The sequence below is a fragment of the Propithecus coquereli genome, unplaced genomic scaffold (genome assembly GCF_000956105.1).
Source record: "Propithecus coquereli isolate 6110/MARCELLA unplaced genomic scaffold, Pcoq_1.0 Scaffold142, whole genome shotgun sequence".
Classification (NCBI taxonomy): domain Eukaryota; kingdom Metazoa; phylum Chordata; class Mammalia; order Primates; family Indriidae; genus Propithecus; species Propithecus coquereli.
In genome coordinates this window covers 3,513,689-3,539,310 of record NW_012138525.1, presented here as the reverse complement: position 1 = coordinate 3,539,310, position 25,622 = coordinate 3,513,689, and the positions used below count along the sequence as shown (strand labels likewise).

Sequence of the window (25,622 nt, the reverse complement as noted above, 5' to 3'; positions counted from 1 at the left end):
GGCTGAGGCAGAGGAGGATCGCTTGAGCCCAGCAGTTGGAGGTTGCTGTGAGCTAGGCTGACACTATGGCACTCCAGCCCGGGCAACAGAGCGAGACAGTGTCTCAAAGAAAAAAAAAAAAAATCCCGAGGTGGGGTCCCACTGAAGCTGAGTCACCAGATACGACCGGGCCACTCACAAAGATGGCGGCGAACGGCCCCCGCTCCCAGCTCCTTACTGACATGGCCGCCCTAAGGGTGGGTGAGTCTGCGAGTCGGAAGTGACGCAAACCGGAAGTCCGGCCTGCCGCTAGGCCGCCGGGGCGCTCAAGTCGGCGGCGGCAGCGGGTTGCGAGGCAGGGGGATGAGGCGGGCGGAGCGGCTCTGGGGCGCGGCGGTGCTGCAACTGCTGCTGGCCGCCCGAGTGGTGGCGGCGTTTGAGCCCATCAGCGTGGGCATCACCATCGGGGCCGTGTCGCTCCTCACCGGCTACCTGTCCTACAAGGACATCTACTGCCGCTTCTCCGAGTGCTGCCGCGAGGAGCAGCCGCTCAACGCCTCGGGTACGGCGGGGGCGCGGGTTCGAGGTCCGGCCCCGGGGCGCTCTGGGCCGGGCGGGGCACGCGCAGGGGCGGCTCCCGCGTACGCGTCGGGCGCGCGGCATCCAGCCGGCGGTCATCCCGATCGGGTGGGCGGGAGGACGGACGGGGCAGCCTGGCAGTCGTTCACGGGAACTCTGCCCGGACTCCAGCCCTGGCAGCAGTGCCTTCGGAAAGTCTCCAGATCGTGGGACTCTGCCCAAGTACCTTTCTAAATGTTTGCGTTCCTTGGGATCACCGGGCGAAGAGACTGAAGTAGCGTGGCCAGCCTTTCCGCGCCATGTCAGCTCTGTTAAGTAGGTTTCAGACGTGCGGAGTGGCCCAGGAAGCCCACATTTGGTCCTTGGTTTTCTTACAAGCCATCAGGGGTAACTGGGGAAATAGCATGCAGCTGAGTCGAGAGAGTTCATCCTTGGATGAATGAATGTATTTAGCTTCCTTATCGGACACTTCAGTGTTAAGAACGTGCACAGAATGCATTTCCTTGGAAGTGGCATCATTTGACTTTGCCTCAGTGTTGGCCCTGGGGTCTGGCTGAATCTGTCTCTAATCTGTGCCTCTCACTTTGGCCAGTTGGGAAGGTGCTGCTTTTCCAGTACATTTTTAATGTGTGTTTCTTTCTCTGTTCTGGGGCTGGCTCCTGCAGCGCTGAAGCTGGATTTGGAGGAGAAACTGTTTGGACAGCATGTGGCCACGGAAGTGATTCTCAAGGCGCTGACTGGCTTCAAGAACAACAAAAATCCCAAGAAACCACTGACCCTTTCCTTACACGGCTGGGCTGGCACAGGCAAGAATTTTGTCAGCCAAATTGTGGCTGAAAATCTTCACCCAAAAGGCCTGAAGAGTAACTTTGTCCACCTGTTTGTATCGACTCTGCACTTCCCTCACGAGCAGAAGATAAAACTGTACCAGGCAAGAGAACCCACTATTACCTAGTCCACAGGCCACTGGGACTGGCCTGGGCGACCTGCTCACTAGCTCTGGCTTCTGCTTCTCTTTCCTTTGCGTTGCAACAGCCCCAGGCTCCACGGAGTTAAGGCACACTTAGTCCAGGGTGGTTACGAAGCTCTCCTACAACTGTTTTCTTACTCGATTCCAAAATAATCCGGTGCGATAGGGGATATTATTTCTATTAAAAGATGGAGCCAAGAGAGGCGAGGTGATTTATCTTTGTGACTTTGTGGCAGAGCAAGAACTTGAACCCAGATCTCCCAGCTGCATGGTAGCCACCTTCTCCAGTGAGTGAAGGCACTCAGCATTCCCAGCCGAGAGCGCTGTGAGGTGGGGCAGTCTCAGGGGTGTGTTTGGGCGTGGCTTCGTTTAATGCTCCCCACCTATGGTACTGAGTGTCGCCTCTGCATTTTGCAATATAGATTTGAGGATTTTTTTTCTCCTAAACAGTTTTATTCCTTTTGTTTCTCCCTTCTTTCAAGTCCTTGGCGCTGCTTTCTTCAAAGAAAGACTCAGAGAACTTAAACCTTCAGACCATTCTCCTTTTGAGATGTTCTTTCCACATTTAATTTCTATAAAGTTGTCTAGGAAGGTTAATTCTCATTTAAGTGAATGTCATCCTTGTCAAGGTTAATAGTCCTGCTGTTAGGTGGGGACTGAAAAAAGAAATAGAAACTTAACTGAACAAGGAAGTGGAAGTGGGTGTTTGCCATACAAACTGTCCAGGCAGGGCAGATTACCAAAAGGAAGGAATAATTTTCTTGTTTTCCACATTCTTTCGCAAATCTCTAGAAATATAATAAGGTAGACAAGGGTGAGTCTGGGGGAGTTTCATGGTGATGGCCTTTCACATTTTAGGTTTAAGGGCTTGTTGCTTGTGTGTTTTTGTGTTTGTTTCAAGAAAGCATTGGAACAAATGCTTTTCACAAAATGTCATCTATGTCAGCTCCTTTGTTCATTGCACCAGTACAAGGCGTTGGGCTTGGGCGCTGTGCAGGTCTTAATCTAGTTCCTTATTCCTCAGTATGTCTGGTAATATTTGAGATTGAAATCCACAGTGAGATGAAAACTATGGGTTGGTTAACAGTGAATGATCATGGATCTTGTACCTTTTAAACCTTTAAAAAGTCACATTTACCATGTCATTTGAGTTAGGAAAAAACTCCTCTGCTTTTTGGCACTGATCTCTCTGCCAATTTCTACTTTTTATAGATAAGGTTTTGAAAAAGCTAATGAATGGGTTAGGGTGCAGTTTCTAAGAGCTCTTAGTTAAACCCCTGAGAGCTCTGATCTTGCCTTCGGTGCACAAGCAGCAGGGTAGCGCTTCTGCTCCTCTCGGAGCATCCTTTGAGCCTCTGCATCCTATTTCTTTTACGGTGAGTCTAGGACCAGTTGCAGAAGTGGATTCGTGGTAATGTGAGTGCATGCGCGAGCTCTGTTTTCATCTTTGACGAGATGGATAAATTGCACCCTGGGATCATCGATGCAATCAAGCCATTTCTAGACTACTACGAGCAGGTGGACGGAGTGTCTTACCGCAAAGCCATCTTCATCTTTCTCAGGTGAGCAGGCAGCCGTTTCCTGGGGGCACATAAGCCCTCATTCTCCCAATGCTGGGATGAAGTTCTGGCAAGCACCAGTATTTTGTTTGCCAGGACAAAAGTGCCAGCTTGGCAAAAGTCACTTGCCCACTTCTTTATTTTTTGGTTGCCAGTTTCAGCGTGGCACAGAACATGGGCAAACGAAATGAGTGAAAGAAATAATGGCTGATAACAAGCAATTTTATTCACTGTGCGTGTGTTTCTGAGGGTTATAAAAAGCCAGAGCTTTATCCCAGCAAGTTCTGAAGAAACAGATTTTAAATTCCTTCGGGGCAGATGCTTTTTTTTTTTTTTTTTTAATTTTTTTGTCTAGTAGCACATAGTAAATATTCCTTGATTAAGAATAAACCTTAGAGCAGTTTCATTTCCTGGTAAGATACAGAAGTCTTAATATGTGATTATAATTTTTGTTTCTCTGGCAAATTCAGCAACGCAGGTGGGGACCTTATAACTAAGACGGCTCTTGACTTTTGGCGGGCAGGAAAAAAGAGGGAAGACATTCAGCTGAAGGACCTGGAACCTGTGCTGTCTGTGGGAGTCTTCAATAATAAACACAGTGAGTCCACAAGAGTTAAGAGCCCCTTAACTCAGCCAGCAGAGAGCCGTCTCCTCTCTCACTGAGTGTTTCCCAAAGCCACAGACTCCCACTCACCTCAGTGGCTTTGCTAAAATAAAGTAGGGAATTTTCTTAGGGCGATTTTATTCTAGAAACCAGTTAGCAAGGTGTTTAGCTGAGTGTTATGTCAGCTTTTTGCACACTGACAAAAAGAATCTCTGGTCCAGGTGAGGTGGCTATGCCTGTAATCCTAGCACTTTGGGAGGCTGAGGTGGGAGGACTGCTTGAGGCCAGGAGTTTGAGACCGGCCTGAGCAAGAGTGAGACCCTGTCTCTGTTAAAAATAGAAAAATTAGCCGGGTGTGGTGGCCTGCACCTGTAATCCCAGCTACTCGGGAGGCTGAGGCAGGAGGATCCATTAAGCCGAGGGGGGTTGCTATGAGCTGGGCTGATGCCATGGCACTCTAGCCTGGGTGACAGAGCAAGACTCTGTCTCAAAAAAGAAAAAAAGAATCTCTGAAGGGGTAAGGACATGAAGAGAATGTACTGTGGGTCACGATCAGAGCGGCCCCATGAGAGCTTGGCCAAGTGGCCGTGATGGGCAGGAAACGTAGCTGTGTCTCGTTTCGCAGGTGGCCTGTGGCACAGTGGACTGATCGACAGGAACCTCATCGATTACTTTATCCCCTTCCTGCCCCTGGAATACAGACACGTGAAAATGTGTGTGCAGGCCGAGATGAGGGCCCGTGGTTCTGCCATAGATGAAGACATTGTCACGAGAGTGGCAGAGGAAATGACGTTTTTCCCCAAAGACGAGAAAATCTACTCAGACAAGGGCTGCAAGACTGTGCAGTCGCGGCTCGATTTCCACTGAGCTCTTACCCAGATGGTTTAAGAGGCAACAGGGAGGCTGAGCACACCAGGGCCCTGCCTTTCAGAAGCACTTTGAAGACTTCTTCAGGGTTTTGCACATTTGCACCTGTGGACTTTCGGGATAGAGAAGTTTCTAAGAGTTGAAATATGAAAATGTGCTAATCTGTCCCATCCACCTGTCGTTTTGCAACATGACAGAAGTCCAGCTGTTCTTCGCAGTTGAAGATGGACTTTTAAAATTCCCTTCACACTTAACGTTACCTTAACGAAAGTGCCTGAAGACAGCTGTGCGAGGCAGGCCCAGGGATCCTTGGCGACCCATGGAACCCACAGCTCAGCAGCTCCTGGGGGGGCGGCAGCCGAGGCGCATTCGGTCTCCTGCTGAAAACACTCTAGCTGTTTCGTTTTCTTTGCACAGGGAACCTTCACTGACTTGGAGTATTTTCAGTTGGGATAGGTGGTTTCTGCAGGTGCAGATGGTAGCACTCTTTTTTTTTTATCAGATAGCATTCTTATTTCAATTGCCATTTTTAACATCAGTGGTTTTAAGACTGCCTCAAAGCTTTTAGCATTTGGCCAGTTTTAACTCACACCCACGCTAGTCTTTCCCTCTTCCTCGCTGAATTAGTTATGAAAGGTAAAGTTTGTTCAACTGTGAATTGCTAATTGTCAAATCCATGCCTTCTCCCTGTTAAAGAAACAGATAAGGTGATTGCATAGATGGCCTAAGCCGTCTGCTGAATTTGCTCAAATGCAGATTACCCCATCGCACTCCTACTCCCTGCTGAATTGCGTTTTGAAGGGTGGAGCTCAGAGAGACATCTGAACACAGACAAGCTCCTCAGAAATTCTGAACCACGGCCCCTAAATCTACCAAACCACCTAACCTTGGAAAGCAAAATCAGCTGCATTGTTTTTGACAAAATGTTTTGGTAAAGGCTTCTTCAGGCCGAGGGGGAAATTCTACATTTTTCCAGTCTGCGCCATCCAGCGAGGGGAGAGCAGCTACAGAGGCGAGCGCAAGCTGGGCGCCCCAAGCCTTCCTGGGAAACGCGAACAGGCCTTGTCTTCTGATGGTAAAGAACTTCAGGATCAGGGCCCAATGGACACTGGGCAGACTTACTCAACCCTAATTGTGCAAAGAACCACCTTCTCTGACCCCCTCTTTGGCCTTTTCCAGGGCTACAGGCAGCACCCCCGCCCAGGGTCTCTCGTGGGGCTTCTAGCCGGCAGCCTCTGGATGAGGAGAGCAGGGCCCACTGGACCGTCACGGACGTCACAGCGCGTGCACAGCAACCGCTGAGCACTCTTGACCTGTGCTGAACTGTCCCCATGGGCTGGGGGTTCGACCTGAGGCCTCTGCAGCAGACAGGACAGACAGGTCCCTTCCTCCTGTCCTTTCTCTGGCTGCTGATTCCAGCCCTGGTCGTGGGATTCCTCGCCCATCTCACAGTGTCAGCCCCAGCCTGCCTTGGACCACACCTTGTCCTGAAGTTCACTCGCTGCTGGATTTCTCCAGCCATATCACAGAGTGAATCAGAGTGAGACCACTGGCTTTGAGTTTGAGTCCTTGGTTCCCATGGTGAGCACTTGTCTGTTATACTTTATATGTGGGTCAGTCTCTCACTGTTGGAAATCTGCACACCATGCTCATTCTCCATGATTGACATGTGCCCACACTGAGCAGCAGTCAGCTGCAGATTCTGCATTGCCAAAGAAGTGCGAGTACTGTACGCTAGAAATGCTGGAGTTCGCAAGGATGTGTATGTTTTTATAATGTCTTCTGAACCTCAGATAATAGAAATATAGGAAATTGCTAATTTTATAATAAAACACGGGAAGGACATAAAATGGAATAACTGCTTATTCCTTTCTCAGATATTCTTAAATGGCATGAATGTTGTTGAATGTGTGGCAACGTACGGTCACAATCATAGATCAAACAGGGTCATTTGATAAGGATGCCCTATGTGGCAGCGCCAGGCGGGACTGCCCTGATCACTGGGCAGTAAGACTAAGGTTCCACCGAGTGCGACTCATCCTGTGTCCCTCCTATAGTCACAATGCAGCTGCAGACACGCCCTTAGAACAGTGCAGCATTTTCATGTATAAAGTGTGGTAAGAGTGAATTTTTGACATGCAACTGCCATATAGGGTATCACAGTCTGAAAAACACCAAGGGTAAAGCTTAAAATTTTTAGTACATATTCTCAAATTGGAACTAAGTTACATTTCTTTTATAACCTTTTGGATATCTGGTCGAGCAGAGACAAGATTTCCGTTTACAGTGACACGATAAACTCAACACGTGTTGGCCACCTTTGGACTGGTACTGACTGTAGCTTGAAAAGGCCACGGCCCAGCCTCCCCCACCCCTCATAAAATATGGACAAGAGTTTGAATTGACCTGGATATAAAATACTATAATAAAGCCTAGATTTTATGATATGAGATGTCCCTTGCTAACTTCCCCCCCCTAGTTTATTTGGTAACAAAGTTTGGAATAAAGATGTCAACAGCTCAGGTGTTGTTAGACTTACCGTACCCTGGACGTGCAGGTTGGCAGCCTTTGCATCCTACAGAATCAGTATTTACCTTAAAGGCTGTTAGCCCCAAATAGGAAGTTAAATTGGATTAGGTGATGATATTTTCACCAGAGTGATGGACTTTCTAAAAAATATATTCTGAAATTAATGTAGGAAGGAAATTGAGGCACTGGGAAAATACGACTCACCTGACATTCATTCTCCCATCCAAGTTCTAACCAGGCCTGACTCTGCTTAGCCTCTGAGATCAGAAGACATTGGGCGCGTTCAGGGTCTTTTGGCCGTAGACGCTGACATGCTGAACTGATCTCAGATAAGGAAACCTAACTGCCTCGTGTTCCCACCCCAAACTGGTAAATAGCGGAATCCTAGTCATGTTAACCCAGTCTCAGCTCAATCACAGCTAACCTGGTCTGTCTCGTCAGTGAATTGCTAACACCGACCCTCTTCGCAGGACTAAGGATTAGCTGATTTATTATTAAATAGGAAGTTCAAACCCTTCTCACCAACCCCCTTAATTTCTCATCTGAAGGTTCTTGAGCCCCATGAGGCCACCTTCCCAGCTCTGGTTCTCAGCCTAATGCAGTTTCTACTCCACCCCACACTGCCTCATCTACAAAGACTGAACTTAACAAAATTGTCAGGAGACCCGTGTTCCCTAATTAGGGGCTCCCAGGTGCCGGGGCTGCAATTTTCAAATAAGAGGTTAAACCTAATCTGATCCCTGGGGACATGGCAGTCCAGCTTTAGCTCAACACCAAGAGCTTTCTAAGACTTGGAGCCTGGGCCTCCCTAGAAGAACCCCGTCCAGGCTGGGTAGCTGAGAGGCAGAGGGGTCCTGCGTTAGACCTGCAACCGGGGTGCCAACTCAGCTTCTGTGCCTGCAAAGTTGTCCCTACCAGCACTCTGCACAGCAGCCACGCCATGGAGCCCTGCCCATTTGCAGGCACACACGTTACGTAAAACAAGGTAGGTTTAGTCTCCTACAGCTCCGTACTCCTGGCATCTCAGCTGGACTTGAACTCCACAGCTGGTGTCCAGAGCTCCATGAGCCCCAGTAACAAGAGTGCGATTCCCGTGCAGCTGGGCGAGGGGCCAGAGCTGTCCTAGGGTCCTCAGAGTCCTGCATGAGACTTCGTTTCATTCCGACCTGAACTGCACCTGCTCGGTCCTCATCACAGCTTGAGCTCACAGGGCCTTGTGGGGGGGGTCGGGGGGTCTCTCCCCCTTAAAAAATGTATTCACAAGTTTTCACACACAGAATTTTATTGCAAAATGGTATCTGTTTGCATTTAGAAATGAAAACACTGTTCTCAGAAGGGTCAGCTAAGCTTTCCTAGGTTTGGGGTGGGTCCTGATTCAACTTAACTAGCGATAAATGAGGAAAAATGTTTCAATATGGCAAAATTCACCGCGTGATGGTTTGAATCCAGCAGAGAACGCGCAGGGCTCACGGCTCGCCCGGGAGCGGAAAGTGGAGACGGGCCTGCCCCTGCAAAGCCGAGCACTGGCAAGCGCCGAGCTGGAAATACTTTTCTCCCAAAAGACTCCGGTTCTGACAAATGCTCACAGCGTTGCCGCGACCACTCCCTTGGAAAGGACATTGCGGGTTCGTCTGTGGTGCTGAGCGCGTCCTCTTACTTGTCCCTTTATCCAAGCACCGTGCTGCCCCTGGGCAGGTCTGGCCAGTGCTCCAGCCTTGTCCCCAGGAATGCCGTCCTACAGAATCCACGCCAGGGACTCATGCTTGGGCTTTTTTGCAGTAAAGATATCACAGTGTATGTTATAATGACGGGAACATAAAAGACACACAAAGCCAATTACTTAGAATCTGAGAAGTTTCTCATAATGTTAAAAACCATTTTAAATAAAGGTATCACATTTTCAATAAAACTTATTTGTCCCTCCTTGAAACAGAAATACTTGAAATTAAAACATAATTTTAAAAAAATCAGGAGCCCTGGAATGGGTGTGCTGGGAGCTGGCTCTGTCCTCTGAAGGCTCTGGAGGCCTCATGTCCCACCCCTGGTCCCTAAGGTGCGATGGCCTGCAGGCTCCGGGTGAAAACAGCGCCCAGGCGCAGCCCTGCCACACAGCGCAGGGAACCCCCATCCCACTCCTCTCCCAGGGACAGGAGCGGGAGGCGTGGGGAAGGACTGAGTGTCGTTTCTTCAGCTCGAAGCAGTGACTCCCGGGCTGTCAGTCATCATAATAATAATCTAACTTGGTGAACACAGTTTTGCAGCCTTTATCAGAGAAAACTCTCTCCTCTTTGGGGAAAAATGTCATCTCCTCAGCCACTCTGCTTATAATGTCCTCGTCAATTTCATAGCCTCGAGACTGCATTTCGACTCGGATGCACATTTTCAGGTGCTTGTATTCCAGCAGGAGGAAGGGGACAAAATAATCAATGAGGTTCCGGTCAATTAAGCTGCTGTGCCAGAAGCCACCTGGGGAAAGAGAAGAGGTGCTGGTCATGCGCGTCCATCCACGCCCCGCCCACCACACAGCTGCGGGGGTCGCCTCCTGGGCGTCACCCCGCCCACCACACATCTACTGGGTGTCACCCACCATGAGTCTACTAGGTGTGCGCTGTCCCCGGCTGGGCGGGGGCCCTGGAGGTAGAGCAGTGCACCCTGCCCAGGGCAGCGCCGGATCCAGAGAGGAAGGCGATGTTGCCAGGGGACCTCACCAACAGACATCTCTGTGTTGTGACACTTCTGTGACGGCAAAGGGCAGGGTGACGCCACAGAGTGCAAAGGGACACCTGTACACTGTGGGCTCGGGAAAGCCTCCAAGGTGTGCCTTAGCGAGGGCAGGTGGCAAGGGTCACAGCAGGGTGGGGAGGGACACAGGTTCACGGGCTGGCAGAGCCTCAAAAGAGCGAAAGCGAGAAGAGCTCCCAGGGACGGCCTCTACTGGCCACGCCCCTCCATGCTGGAAACTCGCCTGCAGGGCATCTGCGGGACCCAAGCCGGACTCAAGAGTGACGGTGTGTGGAGACAACACCACTATTCCTGGTTCCTGGAACTCCTGAGCCAGGACCTGCTCCCTCCTGAGACGACACGGCACCCGGTGGGTCACCCCTGAGGCCATAATGTGTCTTTGCATGAAACGTTTCCCTTCCACTTTGCCATTTAATTCTGCGACTCAGCTCCCAGATGCCTGGGTGCTTTTCCTTCCCAATAGTGCTTTGCTCACAGCTGGTGCTCAGTAAGTGCTGGGCTGACTGGGCGGGGTGAAGGGTATGGATTGTGAACAGTAACAAGCGAGACAGCTCACTCCTGAAGGCCTACTCTGTGCCGGGTCGCCTTGGGCCTGGACACGGCCCTCATGGGTTTACCATCCCACGTGAGGAGACACTCGCAGACGGTGAACACCATGAAGCGGACAGGCGAGGACAGCAGAAGAACAAGGGCCAGGTGGTCAGGCCAGGCCCGGCTGAGGGCTGCCTCTGAGCAGAGACTGAATGAGGACGACCCGGCCATGCGGTGGCCGGGCTGGAGTGTTCCGGCAAGACAAGGGACCTCAGACTTGAGGCTTTAAAAACCATCTACTGCCCCTCGGCCCGAATGCCTCCCTGGAGCTCCACTGGAAGGTCCAACCACCTGCTCCATATCCCTGCTCAGATGCCCCCAACACGTCATCCTCACTGAACATGCCCGTCCCCAAACACGCCCGTCCTGCCCTCCGTTCCCCCCAACGGCAGTGCCCCCTTCCAGTCCCTCAAGCCAGATCCTTGCTCCTTCTGTCTCATTCCCACATACGACCCTGCAGGAAATCCTCTCGTTTCCACCTTCAAAACACAGCCAGAATCCACTTTGTCTCGCCACCCACCGCTGCCACGCTGGGCTCCCTTCAGTCCACTCCCCACCCGAAAGCCAGCAAGGTCCTGCTAACGCCCGTCCGATCGTGTGGCTGCCTGCTCAGAACCCCACAGGGGCTCGCTCTCAACTTGAATAAACCCATGGCTCACCACGGGCCCCCAGGCTCTCCACGACCTGCACCCACCCCAAATCTCCTCTTATCTCACCTCCCGTTCCTCTCCTGTTCATCCTGGAGCAGCCACAGGGACCCCAAGGACATGCTCACCTCAGGCCCTGGTACCAGGACGTAAGCTCTACAGGACAAGAATTTCTGTTTTTGTGCACTGCTGTGTCCCTACTCCCTGACACCCCGTAGATGCTCAGTAAATATCTGTTGCACCAATGTTCAGCCACCTGCCTGAGGCCTCGGTTAGGGAGCTGCTGAGCCAGGTCTGCCCAATTCCCAAGCTTGTGCTCTTAAATCATTTCGCCACCTCCCACAGTGTGGATTCCAGGAACCTGGCCTCACCTGCCACAGTATTGGGCTAAGGTTTCTGTTTCATATGTTCATATTTTTTGGCAAGCTGAGAAACTATTCAACATATTGCACAAGTTTACATAAAATACCCCACACCGTTCACTTGACTCTAGTATGAATTTCTTGGCGAGTCCGTTTTAAATGCGAACTTTTGTTTTGCCACCTCAGGAACATGAGCAACGGCGTGCACGGCCAGCCTGCCCGACTCCCAGGTTTTAGCCAGTGAGTCAGCCTCCCTCACGATGGCTCTCCACCTCCCAGGGTTTCAGGTCAAAAGTCTGTGATGTTCACGGGAGAAGCAGTGGGCTAAAAGTTAAAAGCTCAGGTTCTGGAATCAGAGACACCTACCAGCTGAAAGGCCCTGGGCCAGCTGCTACATCTCCCAGAGTCTCGGTTTCTCCCCTACCAGGTTATTGTGACAATTACATGAAACATGCAGGGAGAGTGCTTCACACGGTGCCCAGCCACTGTGTGGCTGCTGTTCTTGGGCAACGCAAAGAAAGGGAGGGACCTAACAGGATAATGAGCTGCACACAGCAGCCTTTCTCGTTCAACTACCTACTTTTCTTCTACAAAAAAAATCATTTAGCTGAAGAAAATGGGGGAACTAATTTTCAAGATCTTGATGATGAACAATTTCCCTCTATTTACATTTTTTTGTTTGTTTTGAAACAGGTTCTCACTCTGTGGCCCAGGCATGAGGGCAGTGGTGTGACCATAGCTCGCTGCAACCTCAAAGTCCTGGGCTCAAGTGATCCTCCCACCTCAGCCTCCCAATGAGCTGAGACTACAGGTGCACACCACCATGCCTAGCTAATTTTTAAATTTTTTGTAGAGATGGGCTCTTGCTATCTTGCTCAGGCTGGTCTTGAACTCTTGACCTCAAGTAATCCTTGACCTCCCAAAGTGCTAGGATTACAGGTGTGAGCCACCAAACCCAAACTAAATTTTTTTTATTATAGAGCCAGGGTCTTGCTATTTTGCCCAGGCTAGCCTCAAACTCCCAGCCTCAAGAAATCCTCCTGCCTTGGCCTCCCAAAGTGCTGGAATTACAGGTATAAGCCACCACGCTCTCCTTCTATTTAGAACAGTGCTTCTCAAACGTTAGTGTTATAAAACCACCTGGAGTTTGTTAGCATGCAATCCCTTCAGGAATTCTGACTCAGGAAGAGCCTGAGAATTTGCATTTCTACTCAGCTGCCAGGTGATGGTGACAGAGACACTGACGCGTTAACACTTAGGGTACAGGAGTGTGAACAAGATGGGGTTGAGAAGCAACCCCAAGCACTTACTGTTCTTGTTATTGAAGACCGACACAGACAAGGCATGCTCAATGTCCTTAAGCTTGATTTCTTCCCTCTGCTTGCCACTCCTCCAGAAGTCCAAAGCCACATCCGTGATCCTTTCTGCTCCAGCATTGCTGCAAGACAGTTCCCGTGAGTAAGGACTGGGTTTTCTCCTGGAGCCTCAGCCTCGGAGCCCTTGAATCATGTCCTACCCTGATCTTACCTGAGAAATATGAAGATCGCTTTCTGGTAGGAGACCCCATCCACCAGGTCGTAATAGTCTAGGAAAGGCTTGATGGCATCTATGAGGCCTGCGTGCATCTTATCCATTTCATCAAATATGAAGATGGACCTCGCACAGGCACTCACGTTGCCTCGAATCCACAGCTGTAACTGATCCTGAATTATAAGGGGAAAGCCAACACAAAGTTCTCAGCAAGGGCCATCGTAACAACTCTTTCTACCACTAAATACAATGGCCGCACTTAGAGTGCTGGGTGCTCAGTGCTAAGAACTTCACATGAACAAGCTCTTCTGTCCCTAATGACCATACGTGGGCCATTATGATGCTCTTTTACAGATGAGGAAAATGAGGCAGAGAGAGCTTACTCGACTTGCCCAGGATTATAAAATTAGTATGTGGCAGAGCTGGGATCTGAACCCAGCCCTGACTGATTCCAAAGCCCCACACTTAGATTATAATTCCTGTGCTGAGAGATACCACATAGATGCTATGTCAGAGTTGCTGGCCTTCTGTCATCAAAATGGCAATGTTAATGTTAACACATATCCTGTGTACACCAGTCTTCTTGGAAGAAGGCAGGGGCCAAGTGACGCACTCTCTCATTCAATCCACAGAACCGCCCGGAGCAGGTGCTCCAACTCTCAGATGGGAAAAGTAGTGAACACAGGTTCACTTAAGCCAAGTAGCTTTACTTGAGAGCTCTCACGCTCATGAGCCCGGTGAGGTCACACTTGAGTTCCTGGAACAATGCCTGGAGGTTTCCGAAATAAATTTGTCTAACCAGAAATATTCCACAAGAACAGATATTTCCTTCTTCTTCTGTCCTTGGCCATAAGAACATATTTAGGTATTTCTTATAATACTAAGCAATCACAGTAAGGAGAAAAGACTTCTGGAAGCCTTTTAATCAGAAAATGGAAAATCTATTTAATCTATATATTTTTTTCCCCTCACAGTCAGGTAGGGAAATTAGCTATTTGTTTTCTAAGACTCTGGAAGTTACACTGTAGGTCTTGACCTACTATTATTTTGGTTTTTACTTGGCTACTATGGCACATGGTTACAATGTTCTAGGTGTGTATCTAACGTAAGCAATAATTTTGCTCTGTAGGTACGGACTAGCCTGGATTTACAGAGGAAACTCAGGAAAGCTGAAGTGGTTGCTGAGGCCATGAGGTGAGTCATTGTTTACACAAGGATTCACTCACGCCTGCTGGGCTCCAACAGCCAAGGTTTTCGCGCTCTGCCACCCTGCTTTACATGCAATCGCAGAGAACATGTAATCTAAACACTGTTCATGTAACATTTTACTGTGACCTCCCCAAACCCATCAAGGTAGTTACTATTGTGTACCCTCTTTCATAGATGAGGAAATTGAGGCACAGAGAGGTTAAGTAACTTGCCCAAAGTCACACAGTTATCAAATTAGTGGAGCCACAATCCTAACTAGGATAACCAACTCATCTTGATCTGTTACACAGATCCTAAAAGGCAACAATGAATTTATTTGAACATTTATGTGCCCGGCACCATATTACATCTTGACTGACAGAGCTCATTGAATTCTCACAAGCACCAATTTGTAATGAAGAATGTGAGTCTCAGGGTGGGCAACTTTCCCAAGACTACAAAGCTGCTAGATGGGAGACTTAGGACCCAAATCCAGGTGTGTCTGCCGCCAAAGCCCAGGCTATTAACCAGTGAGTTAAACAGTCAAAGCAGTTTGCAACAGTTATGATAAACGAAATTCAGGCCTCTACAGAAGTGTTTCCTCTTTCACAAAATGAGTAAGATTTGATGATCTTTAATTTGGATTATGTCCATATCTAAAACTCTATGACCCCACTAACTCAACTGAGTATCACTGGGCCTATTTTCAGAAGCCTCCACAGAGCTTCAGTGGTGTGATTGCTCTGTGCATCTCAAACCCTCTGGAACTTCACTTCCCCACCTTTCAAAGGGGAACTGACACGTGGAGCCATTTTCAGGGCTAACTCATTTCAACATGGAATTCCCAAATCCCATCCCACAGCAAAGGAACCTCAAACCTGGCGTCATCCAGGAAGGATTCCAAATGTCTGCCCTTGCCTTGTACAGGGTGATATTCGAAGCATGTGGAAAGTGCAGCGTGGCCACAAACAGGTGGACATAGTCACTGTTCAGACCACCCTCATAAATATTCTCTGCGATGATCTTGCTGACAAAATTTTTGCCAGTGCCTGTCCACCCGTGTAGGGAGAGGGTGAGAGGTTTCTTGGGCTTCGGGTTGTTTATGAAACCAGACACAGCATTTAAGATGATTTTCTTTGCAAGATGCTGTCCAAAGAGCTTGCTGTCCAGATCCTTCTGCAGCGCTGGGAAAGACAAAGCCAGTCAGGAGGGAAAAGAAACAGCTGGCAAAATGTAGCCACATTTACAGGCCCTTGGGAAAGCCAGCAGAGCCAGGTAAGCCCTCTTCATGCACCTTGTGAAACGCTGGGGTACGGTGGGCTCTAAGCACTTGGCCCAGAGGGGAACCGTGGTCCAGGGAGCCCTCCCTTTGCTGGTCCCGCCTGTTCTAAAGCCCTTCCCCATCCTTCCTGAAAAGGCCCCGGGCTCCACTGCAGCTGCCTGCAGTTTGCACCTCTAACCCCTGCGTGGCTCCTCCCACCCCAAGGCAGGGCAGGGACAGAGTGCAGCTTGACCACCTCTGCTCTGCTCCGGAAGGGTCCCCACCATCCTTCCTGTCTCCAGCTAGGAAGGTGGCTGAACTGTCTTCAGAGGACGTTTACAACCGGTCCACCCCCAGTTCTGCTTGGAGAAGCCCAACCTGCAGCTTGTGTCCCCAAGCCTCCGACCAAAGTCCGGCCTGTCTGTGGTCGTGGCCAAGAAGCCAGGCCCCATCCTGCAGCCCGAGCCGCTAGGCTTCCTGGGTCCGGCTCCCTCCGGGCTGGGCTCTGCCCAGGTCTGGCCCTTACCCCCGGACCTTACCCCCGACCCCAGTCCGGCCCTCATGCCAGCCCCCTGCCCCGGCCCCAACCTACCCTCCCGGCTGAGGCTTGGCTTCTGGCTGCAGCACTCGGTGAAGAGGCAGAAGAGGCGCGGGTAGATGTAGCCGGTGAGGACGCCGGCCAGGGCCAAGCCCAGGCTGATGGGCTCCACCGCCCGCACCACCGAAGGCGCCAGCAGCAGCAGGCCCAGCGCGGCCCGGCCCAGCTTCATGCCCGGAACCGCGCTGCCCTGCGCGTTCTCGAGCTTACCGCGCACCCGCGCTACCGCCAGACTCGCGCTTCCGGTTCCTGCCGTCGTGGTGGCCATCTTTGTTTGGGGCAGGCCATTTCCAGACGTCAGAGGCCGCCATCTTTGTTCCGGGCAGAGACATTTTCTGCTTGTCAGTTCTCAGAAGCCCTAGTTGGCCACGGGTTTTTTATGGTTGTTTTTTGTTTTTGTTTTTTTTTAAATAATAGATTTTTTTTTTAAAGAACAGTTTTAGATTTCGAGAAAAGTTGAGAATAGTACAGAGAGTTCCCATATACCACCTCCTGCACAGTTTCCCCATTACTAAAATCTTATTGTACATTAGTATGCTACATTTGTTACAATTAATGAAACACTGTTGCTATGTTATTATTAACTAAAGTCCATAGTTTATTCAGATTTCCTTACTTAATGTCATTTTCTGCTCCAGGTTTCCATCCAGGATACCACGTTACATTTAGTTGTCATGTCTCTTTAGACTCCTTCAGGTTGTGACAGGTTCTCAGACTTTCCTTATTTTTCATGACCTTGATAGTTTGAGGAGTACCGGTCAAATTTTTTGCAGGATGTCCCTCTATTGGATCTTGTTTGACATTTTTCTCAGGATTAGATTAGGGCTATGGGTTTTGGAGGGACGATCGCAGAGGTAAAGTGCTGTTTTCCCAAGTGTAGGCACTATCAACATGCCTTAGCACTGCTAATGTTGACCTTGGTCACTGGACTGAAGTAGTATTTGTCATGTTTCTCCGCTGTAAAGTTACTCTTCTCCTCACCCCTCCTTTCCATACTGTACTCTTTGGAAGGAAGTCACTGTGCAGAGCTCATACCTAAGGAGTGGGGAGTTTTGCTCCACCAGAAATTATTTGGAATTCTTCAGCATGGGAGATTGTCTCTTCTCCTCCATTTATATTTATTTATTAAACCATTTATATGAGGATGGACCCATGGTTATTTACTTTATACTTTGGGTAATAATCTAATACTACTATTTTTTTTTAAATTCGTCATGGTTATCCTTGCATGTTGTGGGGACCTGATAAATGTGTGTTGAAATATTCTGGAAACATTTTTAATGCTCTACTTTTTCACACTGTATATTAAGAGTTTTACACACCTATCATAAGCCAAACGCTGCATATAGGGATCATTCATTCACCCATATCTTTGAGGATTACCTATGTGTCATTATGTGCTATGGCCTAGGGATTCAAAGAAAAATTGAGGCACACCTGGTTCCTGCCTTCACTGAGCTTACATTCTAGTGGAGGAAAAAAAAACATATTTCATTCTACAGATGAGAAAACTGAAGTTAAGAGGAAAAGGGATTTGTCCAAGTACACAGTTGTGAGCAGGACTCAGATCTGACTTCAGAGCCAAACCTCTGTAACCATAATCCCTGCTGTAAGTCGGCCCAGAAGTCAAACGACCTACTCTTTCTTCATCCCAGCCCTGTAAATGCCTCAGGAAAAATGACTTGACAGCCAGCAGGTTGGAGCACATCTATGACTTTTGAACTTAATGAGAAAATCTCTCTCAGTAATTCAGTTCTATATTTGAGCTAACCAAACTCTAGGCTTTGAAAACATCATCTGATGTTGGTATAAAGAAACACAATACAAACAATAAGGTTAGATTCATCTCGTATTTAATAATTAAATTCTAAAAGTGGTAAGAAATGTAGCTTTTGTTTTTACTTTTTTAAAGAAACAGATAACTTAGTAAAAATCAGAAAATACCGGTATCACTTGGATCCCACCCTAGATTTTTTTGCCATCACCTGGACCCACCCTAAACAATCAAGGATGCGTTTCTGACACCCATTTCAAATACGCGAAACTGAAAGACATGATTGTGTATATAATAATAAAATCACTATCTAAAGGGGATTATCACACTATGTACACATAGTTGTTTCCTTCTGACTCAGAATATTAAGAGAAAGTCAACATATTCATAAACAAGTTTTAATAACTCTCACCATAGAGTTTGCCCCCAAATAGGAAAACTACACATTGTTTCATTTCAAAAAGTTACAAGTTTAGTGCTTGGAAAATCCAGCAGGTAAGCAGCCGGACTAATCAGAGTCTGTTTTTGGAACTGCCTGCTAGCAAATGAGCAGGCTTCTGTCCAGGAAGCCTTTCCTGAGAGGGAGGGAGACGAAGGTGCTATTTACATGCCAGTCTGGATGCCTCAGTACCGCCTGTTCATCTTCTTGAACTTTTCATAGTGATAGTCATCAGTGGCCTTCTCGTTAGCAGGGCGCTTGCGGTTAGGAGGGGACCCTGAGAAGGAAAAGAACAGCAAAGGCTGTTGGCCTGCTGGAACCCATTGCTAGACTCTACTGCACACAGGCAAGGACCATGCCGGTCTTGTTCCCCACGAGAGCCCCGTGCCCAACCCAGAGCACAAGAACACAGTATAGCCTCAGTAAATACCTCTTATTTATGAGTAACTTTTAATTTATTTCTGTTTATTGAAAATTTTTAACTTCTTGGGTCTCTGCTGTGCTTGATAGCCCAGTGGATCCTCATGGCAACCCCAAGAGGTAGGTTCTATTACTATCCCCATTTTATAGATGAAGAAACCAATGCTTGGCAAGGGGAAGGCACACGGTCAGGGTCTAGAGCTTGGACTGGAACCCAGATGTCCTGGCTTCAAAGCTCAAGCTCCGCCCCTGCCCAGCCCCACTCTGCCTCCATGGGGCCCCAGAGCACTGACCACTCTGGGCAGCCCTGAGGCCTCAGGTATACTCACGTTCAGGCTCTGGCTTCTCTGTGTCACCCACTCTCAAGGGTCGGGCTTTGGGCTCTTCTTTGTTTCTCCGTATGGGAGCATTGAGCTCCTCATGATAAACTGGACCAAAAGAGACCAGAGGACACATCAGACAGAATATGGAGTTCCCGGGACCTCAATCCAAACAGGGGAAGAAGGGCGGGGTTGCATTTCCTGAGACGCTTACACCGGTTGTGCTGCACATAATTCACAGCCATGTTGGTAGGCACAAAGGATGTCTCACTGTCTTTCTTCTTGTTTTGCTGCTCTGCCAGCAGACGGGCCTTGGCATCCTCCGTGGAAATGATATTTTTTATTTTAGCACTATGGGGAGAAAGAAACCACACCACATTTTAGATCACAGCATCTTTAGTACTCGATGGAATTAAGTGTTGAGGCTGGCAGCCCACCGCTGCATAAGGAAAGCATCTGTCCTAGGGCACAGCTCTCTGTAGTTTACCAAGCACCCGTGAAGTCACATTCTTAAGGCACTCCCATAGCCATCCAAGAACTGGAGTTTTTTCTCTCCTGATCAAGAGGAAATGAAGCCTCAGAGAAGTAAAGAGAACTGCCTAAGTCTTAAAGCTAGTGAGAAAAGAGGGAACCCAGAAGTCTCCTAACTTTCTACTGTACCCAAAGATGATTCTGACCATTGTATTTCTCCCATGACAACCCCCTTTACAGATGTTTTGTAGTTAAATGAAAGGAGGATCATGGGGGAGGGGTGGGTGAGCCTTTAACATGGCTCCTGCTAGAAGAAACCGAAGAATAAAGGGCCTGATTAGAACAACTGAACAGCTGTGAACAAAGGCTAAAGAAACACTTCTGCTTTCATTGGTCAGGGTCCCCTGAGTCTCTTCAATTCCTCTGACCAAGCCTTCAGAGTAACTCCTGGTGACAATCTGCCAGAGAGATTCTAGTTTTTATTTGTAGGTTCCCAAGGACACAGGTAAGAAACTGTGTCTGTAACTTTTAACTGGAAAGCAGAGAGCTCTTCCTTTTGCCTAGGGGTCTGCAACATACTCAATGCCGAGGTCCACCTCGGGGATGCCACTCAGCATCTGGTTGGAAAGCATCTCCTCAGTCTTCTTTGCTGAGGAAACGCGGATGTTTTCCGGAAGTTCATAAAGACAGTCCTCTGCATTCTTTGGCTTGACTTTCTGCTCCTCATGTTCCACAATCCCTTTCCTCTTCTTTAGCTCTGTCTCAATGTACTTCATCCTGAAATGAGAAACCCACAGGTCTCAGAGAGGAACAGGAAGGTCACAGCAGCTGTCTTCTAAATTAGTGGTCCCCGACACTGGCCCATAGACAGGTGACAGTCCACAGAGAAATGAGAAAAATAAAAACAACTTTTTTCATTAAGTTGGAAATTTTCGACTTAAAACACCAACCTATATTGTGAGATTATGTCCTACTAATCTATTGGTGTTATCGCATATAAACTTCTTTGAAGACAGAAAGATGGTGGTTGTTTAACAGCCTTGTTGGCAAAATAACAAGTGGGCGAGTCCATGTTTATCCCTGCAATGTTTGGGGGAAATATTACTAGCCATGGAATCTAAAATCCCAAGAACTACCCTTTTAAAAAACTTAAAAAAAAATTTTTTTTGTAGAGACAGGGTGTCACTATGTTGCTTAGGCTGGTCTTGAACTCCTGGGCTCAGGCAATCCTTCCCCCTCAGCCTCCTAAAGGGCTGGGATTACAGGTGTGAGCCACCATGCTTGGCCCCTTTTAAAGAACTTTTAAGAGGTTTTCAAAGTTCTCAGGCGTGGGAGGTAGGGAGAGAGGGGACAATTTTGACATCTTTTAGACAATTCTAGAAATGTCATCTGTGACTATATATCTTGGACCTATCTGACTAGAGCCCAGCTCCAATCACTCACGACCAGACAGACTGACACTTACATGTCTGCATCCTCATCTCTTCGGTTGGTTTCTGCAGAAAATGAAGTCCCCAGGTGAAGGTCTTCCTCTTCACTGATCCTGAAGGGAGAGAACAATGAGGCAGAGCTTTCAAGTCACAACTCATTGAGGCTGAGTTTTATTTCCTACGGAAAAAACAAGGACACAACCAAAAATTATAATATCTGTTTATGGCTCGGAGAAAATATACGATATGGTATGATATATAAATAGAAGCAGTTCTAGAAATATATGCAAGCAAACTGTTGGCCTCCAGTGATACTTCTGAGGAATGAGTGAGTGGACACAGCTGTCTCTTGGTATCTGTTCTAGAACTCCTTGAGGATGCCAAATCTGTTGATGGTCAAGTCCCTTATATAAACTGGTGTACTATTTGCATATAACCTATGCATATCCTCCCATATACTTTAAATCATCTCCAGGTTACCTATCATTCCTAATACAATGTAAATGCTATGTAAGTAACTGTTATACTGTACCCTTTAATTTATATTATTTTTTACTGTTGTATTGTTTTTTATTTTTTCTGAATATTTTCAATTTGCATTTGGTTGAATCCACAAATGAAGTACCAGTGGAGGTAGAGGGCGGACTGTACTTTTATTTTTTAAACTTTGTAATTGTGTTTTTATACAAAACTTACACATGGGTTTGTAAAAAGTAACGTACTTTTACAGATGGAGTCTTTCTACTGCTCAGCTCTAAGCTAAATTTTAAAGAGTTTTTGTCTTCTTTTGTTTTTAAGTAAGATACTCTTTGCAAAACACAAAGGCTACTTCAGGATGGCCCATGCACACTGCTGCTGCAGGCCCAGCTCTCGGAGGACAAACAGACCCTGGCAGGGACAAGGTGAGTTTGCATCTCACCCTGTTCTGCACTTACTTATCTTTGCCCCTTTCCTTCAGTTTCTTCATATCCACCATACCACCTGTCTTCATTTGAAAGGGATCATCCTGCAGAAAACAAACATAGCTTAGAAGAAGTATCTACACAAATGGCAGTGGAATTTTTTTTTTTTTTTAAAAGCACAATCACCCAACTGAAGAGCAGCCACAGGAAGGACTCCCATAACTGCCAGAGAAGACTCCATAACTTACCACTAGTGTGGTTTCCTCTTGTACCTTCTCTCCCACCAGCAGGGCCACAGCACTAAGCAAAACCAAACGAGGAGGAGAGAGAGAGAAAAACGGCACAATTCAGAGATGAGGAGGAACACTTAGGAGGTTTGCAGGTTGCAATGTTAGTGCAAGGGGGGAATGAGGGGTAGGCAAGAAAGCCAGCTGGAAAAGCCCATAAGAATAAAATGGGGCTCAACGAGCACTGCAGATGTTGGGGTGGGGGATGCAATGGCAGTGAGTGAAGTGCTACACTTTCCTGCAAAGCCATTTGGCATTATCTTGGCCTAGAAATCTCATTTCTAAGATTTTGCCATCAGGGAAAATGCAGCTAAAGTCAAATGTAAGAGAATATCTACTGCTGCTTTATTTGATGGTGAAAATTTACAAAATGACCTACATGTCCCAAAATAGGGGATTTGTTAACAAATTATGGTACATACATCTGGTGGAATATTATTAAAAAGGCCATTATTCTGCCATCCTTGTGAAATAGAAAAAAAGGAGCAATTTTTGAAAAATATTCCACAATATGGGTGAATGCCCACAATATCAGAATGAGTTGAGAATAGCAGGGAATAAAAGTATATATAAAGTTGCTCACAATCTTTACAAAAAAGAGAGAATGAGAGAGAGAGGAAACAAATTGGAAAAAATATTAAATATTAACACTGGTTATCTCAGGGATGGCAGAATTATGGGTGTTTATTTTCTTGATTAAACCTTTCTAAAATTTTCAAACTCTTAAAGATCAACGTGCATTTCACAATTAATCGGATGCAATAATAGCATGAGATAATGACCTGTTTCTGTATCTCTGGAGCACACCCCAAGACCACATGGCTCAGGGCATGTCCTGGTTAAACATCTGCAAAAAACGCTGGTTCCCTCTTCAGGCAGTGGAAGGCGTATAGTGTGTCAAAAGAAGAAGCTATGTCTGTGGAAGCATTTATGACAGCTACCCGGGCGGGGAGGTGTCCGTCATCCCCGCTTCCTCCTACCCCTTCCCCCGTCCTCCGCAGTACCCACCTCACTCCGTTGGGTCTTTTCCTCAAGTTCTGCACCTCTCTGGTCTCTTCTAGTTTTAATCTGAAAAGAAAACGGCAATGCATAGGTAGGCTAAGAGATCCTCCGCGGAACCCAGAGCCAACAGGCAGCTTTGAGGGCATCCCTGCCCCGCTCGCTGTTGACCTGCCAGAACAGTGGTCCAGAGGGCGAGCCTGCGCCTAGACCCACCGGGAGTCAGATCCACTGCGCATCCCGGGGGCATCTCTACCAACCGTGCGGCCTCGGGGCGGCGGCCTCATCCCCCAGAGGTCTCAATTTCTATGTCCGCAGAAGGGACAACAATCCCGGCTCACACTTAATAATAATGTCAGCGAAGGACCTGGGGGGTGGTGAGTGCCCCAACGCAGTCTCTCTTCTCCTGGCCTCTGGAAACCCTGCCCCAAACGCACCGAACCTCCTCTGAGTCCTGCTCATCTTCCTCCGACTCCGAGTCGGCTCGGCGCCGACGGAACGTCTTCCCGGTGGCCGGCATGGTGGCGCAGATCCCGCGGTGCAGCCGCCACTCCGCTGCGCCGTGGCGCGGGATGCTTCCGGCGCGCCGCAGTGCAGTCAGAGCGCCAGTACCGCCTGGCCCCGCCCCACGCCCGCCCGGTCCCGCCCCTCAAACGAACTGCCCGCCTGGCCACGCCCTCCACGTCCATGACGTAAACGTCTCCCGATTGGACGGCCGAGAGGAGGAGGCGGGGCGAGGTGGCCAGATCCCACGGCCCTGCGCTGCGCAGCGGAGGATGCGCTTGACTGACAGGCGGCGGCGGCGCGGCTGCGACGGCAGGTGGGTTCCGGGCCGCAGCCGGCTGCTTCTGGGGGCCGGGCCTTTCCGCACAGAGACGACCCCAGCCCGACTGCGAGCTGGCGGGGCCTGGCCCTGCTAGGTACGCCGGACGTCGCGGTCAGGTGAGCGGAGCCCGGGACCCCTGGCCGCCGGCCCTCTCCCCTCCTCCAGTCGGTGCCCAGGGGGCCACTGGGGCCCTGGCACCCACTTCGAGCCCCTTGGGGGCTCGCGGTTTCTCCGGAACAGGGGCCGCCCATCGTTTTCATTTCTGCCGGGCCTGTCCCAGCGTTGGAAGCATGCGTGTGGCGTCTCCGGGCGCTGACTTTTATCTCCTCAGGCTTCTCAGCCCTGACGTGCATTTTTTTCTTTAGGAACAAAAGATGACCACTTCTTTGCGGTGGCGAATTAAAGTCCCAACGCCGACTGCCCCGCAAATAATGGCCTCCAGCTTCTTCCCAAGGAGAGGCGCGTCTGATGTTTTGAAGCCACTCAGGAGGGTTTGAGGCCGGAGGGCTCCTCCTCGGTGCTTGCCTGCCGCCTCCCTGGACCTTCACGGGTCTTGTTTTCCTCCGTTTGTCAGGAGGACCGTCGCTCTGCCCTCCGCCCCTTCCACCCCAAAGATGCTGTGAGCATAAAGTTTATTTGAAAAACGGTTAGGAGCAAACATTTAGGAAATAACTAAATGCATAAATAGCGGCTTCTAGGACTTTTAGGGACCCTTTAAATAATAACAGTTTTCCTTTTTTTAATATGGACTGGCCCTTTACTTTGAAAATAACTACCTCTTATTAAGAACTTACTATGTAGCACGGCACAGGGCTAAGCATTATTTCATTGGATTCTCCCGACAATCCTAGGAGGCAGATTTAGTTTCTCATTTTACAAATGAGGGTGCGGAAGCTCACGGGCATATGTGTCTCCAGTTTCACAGCTAGAAGGTGGAGCAGGGATCAATCACGGCTCCGTCTGGGCTGCACGGTTGGCACAGAACCTGGCACAGTAGGAGTTGAGTAAATGTTTGCTGCTGCGGCCACTATTACAGCTCTTTGGCCGGGGGGAGGGGCTGATGGAGACAGTTTTTGGTTTCCTCTTCTGGAAGACCATTCTGAAGCAGAGCAGCATTTCTGGAATGCCTTTCTCTGCAACAGTCTCCTCTGAGATTGTTGTTCTCTCGGAACAGCCTTTTGTCTTTGGTCAAAAGCCATATATTAAAAGTCTCAGGCTGGGTGTGGTGGTGGCCCGTAATACTAGCCCTCTGGAAGGTGAGGCGGGAAGATCCCTTGAGCTCAGGAGTTCAAGACCAGCCTGAGCAAAATTGAGACCCTGTCTCTACTAAAATTAGAAAAAATTAGCTGGGTGCAGTGGTGTGTACCTGTAGTCCTAGCTACTGAGGAGGCTGAGGCAGAAGGATCGCTCGAGCCCAGGAGTTTGAGGTTGCTATGAGCTAGGCTAACACCATGGCACTCTAGCCCGGGCAACAGAGTGAGACTTTGTCTCAAAAAAAAAAAAAAGTCTCAAAGTCTTGCTCTCAGCAGACCGGTTCAGCCAAACCCAGATGCACATGGCACTCACTGGACACCATGTCCCTGTCAACTGATGGAGAGCCTCCTTGGAGTTGCTTAGGAACCCAGGGAGTCAATGTTGGCAGCTTTCACACTCTGAGGTGGCTTTGATTTGCCCACCCAGCAGCCCTCCCACCAGGGAGTACTGGACACCACTAAGGAAAGTGCCAGAAGGCCAGCGACATTTCTGGA

General features: G+C 48.7%; 4 protein-coding genes across 4 annotated transcripts in view; 2 read left to right on the top strand and 2 right to left on the bottom strand.

The window, feature by feature from the left end:
- The first annotated feature begins 342 nt into the window (after positions 1-342).
- On the top strand, positions 343-6,407 carry TOR1B (torsin family 1, member B (torsin B)). Its single transcript, XM_012639831.1, has 5 exons — positions 343-541; positions 1,224-1,489; positions 2,915-3,090; positions 3,558-3,685; positions 4,317-6,407. Exons 1-5 carry the CDS (start codon positions 343-345, stop codon positions 4,556-4,558), a joined length of 1,011 nt encoding a protein of 336 aa, XP_012495285.1. The 3' UTR covers positions 4,559-6,407.
- Positions 6,408-8,923: 2,516 nt separating this feature from the next.
- TOR1A (torsin family 1, member A (torsin A)) lies at positions 8,924-16,330 on the bottom strand. The gene is made up of 5 exons (XM_012639830.1): positions 16,001-16,330; positions 15,066-15,331; positions 12,957-13,132; positions 12,740-12,867; positions 8,924-9,553 (listed from the first exon to the last, which is right to left on the bottom strand). Exons 1-5 carry the CDS (start codon positions 16,272-16,274, stop codon positions 9,303-9,305), a joined length of 1,095 nt encoding a protein of 364 aa, XP_012495284.1. The 5' UTR covers positions 16,275-16,330; the 3' UTR covers positions 8,924-9,302.
- Positions 16,331-17,903: 1,573 nt separating this feature from the next.
- LOC105806662 (chromosome unknown open reading frame, human C9orf78) lies at positions 17,904-23,670 on the bottom strand. Its single transcript, XM_012639861.1, has 9 exons — positions 23,486-23,670; positions 23,058-23,117; positions 22,011-22,062; positions 21,796-21,866; positions 20,896-20,973; positions 20,010-20,207; positions 19,174-19,310; positions 18,969-19,067; positions 17,904-18,496 (listed from the first exon to the last, which is right to left on the bottom strand). Exons 1-9 carry the CDS (start codon positions 23,566-23,568, stop codon positions 18,405-18,407), a joined length of 870 nt encoding a protein of 289 aa, XP_012495315.1. The 5' UTR covers positions 23,569-23,670; the 3' UTR covers positions 17,904-18,404.
- A 134-nt stretch (positions 23,671-23,804) lies between these two features.
- The window catches only part of USP20 (ubiquitin specific peptidase 20), a 38,493-nt gene continuing 36,675 nt past the window's right edge, over positions 23,805-25,622 (top strand). Inside the window, exon 1 of the mRNA XM_012639790.1 lies at positions 23,805-23,990. The gene's annotated coding sequence lies outside the window, so the exon portion shown is untranslated. The remainder of the gene's footprint in view (positions 23,991-25,622) is intronic.

Coding starts and splice junctions, on each gene's coding strand:
- TOR1B (XM_012639831.1), top strand. CDS start 343: ATGAGGCGGGCGGAGCGGCTCTGGGGCGCGGCGGTGCTGCAACTGCTG. Junction 542..1,223: donor GCAGCCGCTCAACGCCTCGG/GTACGGCGGGGG, acceptor TGGCTCCTGCAG/CGCTGAAGCTGGATTTGGAG. Junction 3,686..4,316: donor AGTCTTCAATAATAAACACA/GTGAGTCCACAA, acceptor CTCGTTTCGCAG/GTGGCCTGTGGCACAGTGGA.
- TOR1A (XM_012639830.1), bottom strand. CDS start 16,274: ATGGCCACCACGACGGCAGGAACCGGAAGCGCGAGTCTGGCGGTAGCG. Junction 15,332..16,000: donor GCCAAGCCTCAGCCGGGAGG/GTAGGTTGGGGC, acceptor TGTCTTTCCCAG/CGCTGCAGAAGGATCTGGAC. Junction 9,554..12,739: donor GGTCTTCAATAACAAGAACA/GTAAGTGCTTGG, acceptor CTCTTTCCCCAG/GTGGCTTCTGGCACAGCAGC.
- LOC105806662 (XM_012639861.1), bottom strand. CDS start 23,568: ATGCCGGCCACCGGGAAGACGTTCCGTCGGCGCCGAGCCGACTCGGAG. Junction 22,063..23,057: donor AAAAGACCCAACGGAGTGAG/GTGGGTACTGCG, acceptor GGTTTTGCTTAG/TGCTGTGGCCCTGCTGGTGG. Junction 18,497..18,968: donor AGAGAAGCCAGAGCCTGAAC/GTGAGTATACCT, acceptor TTTCCTTCTCAG/GGTCCCCTCCTAACCGCAAG.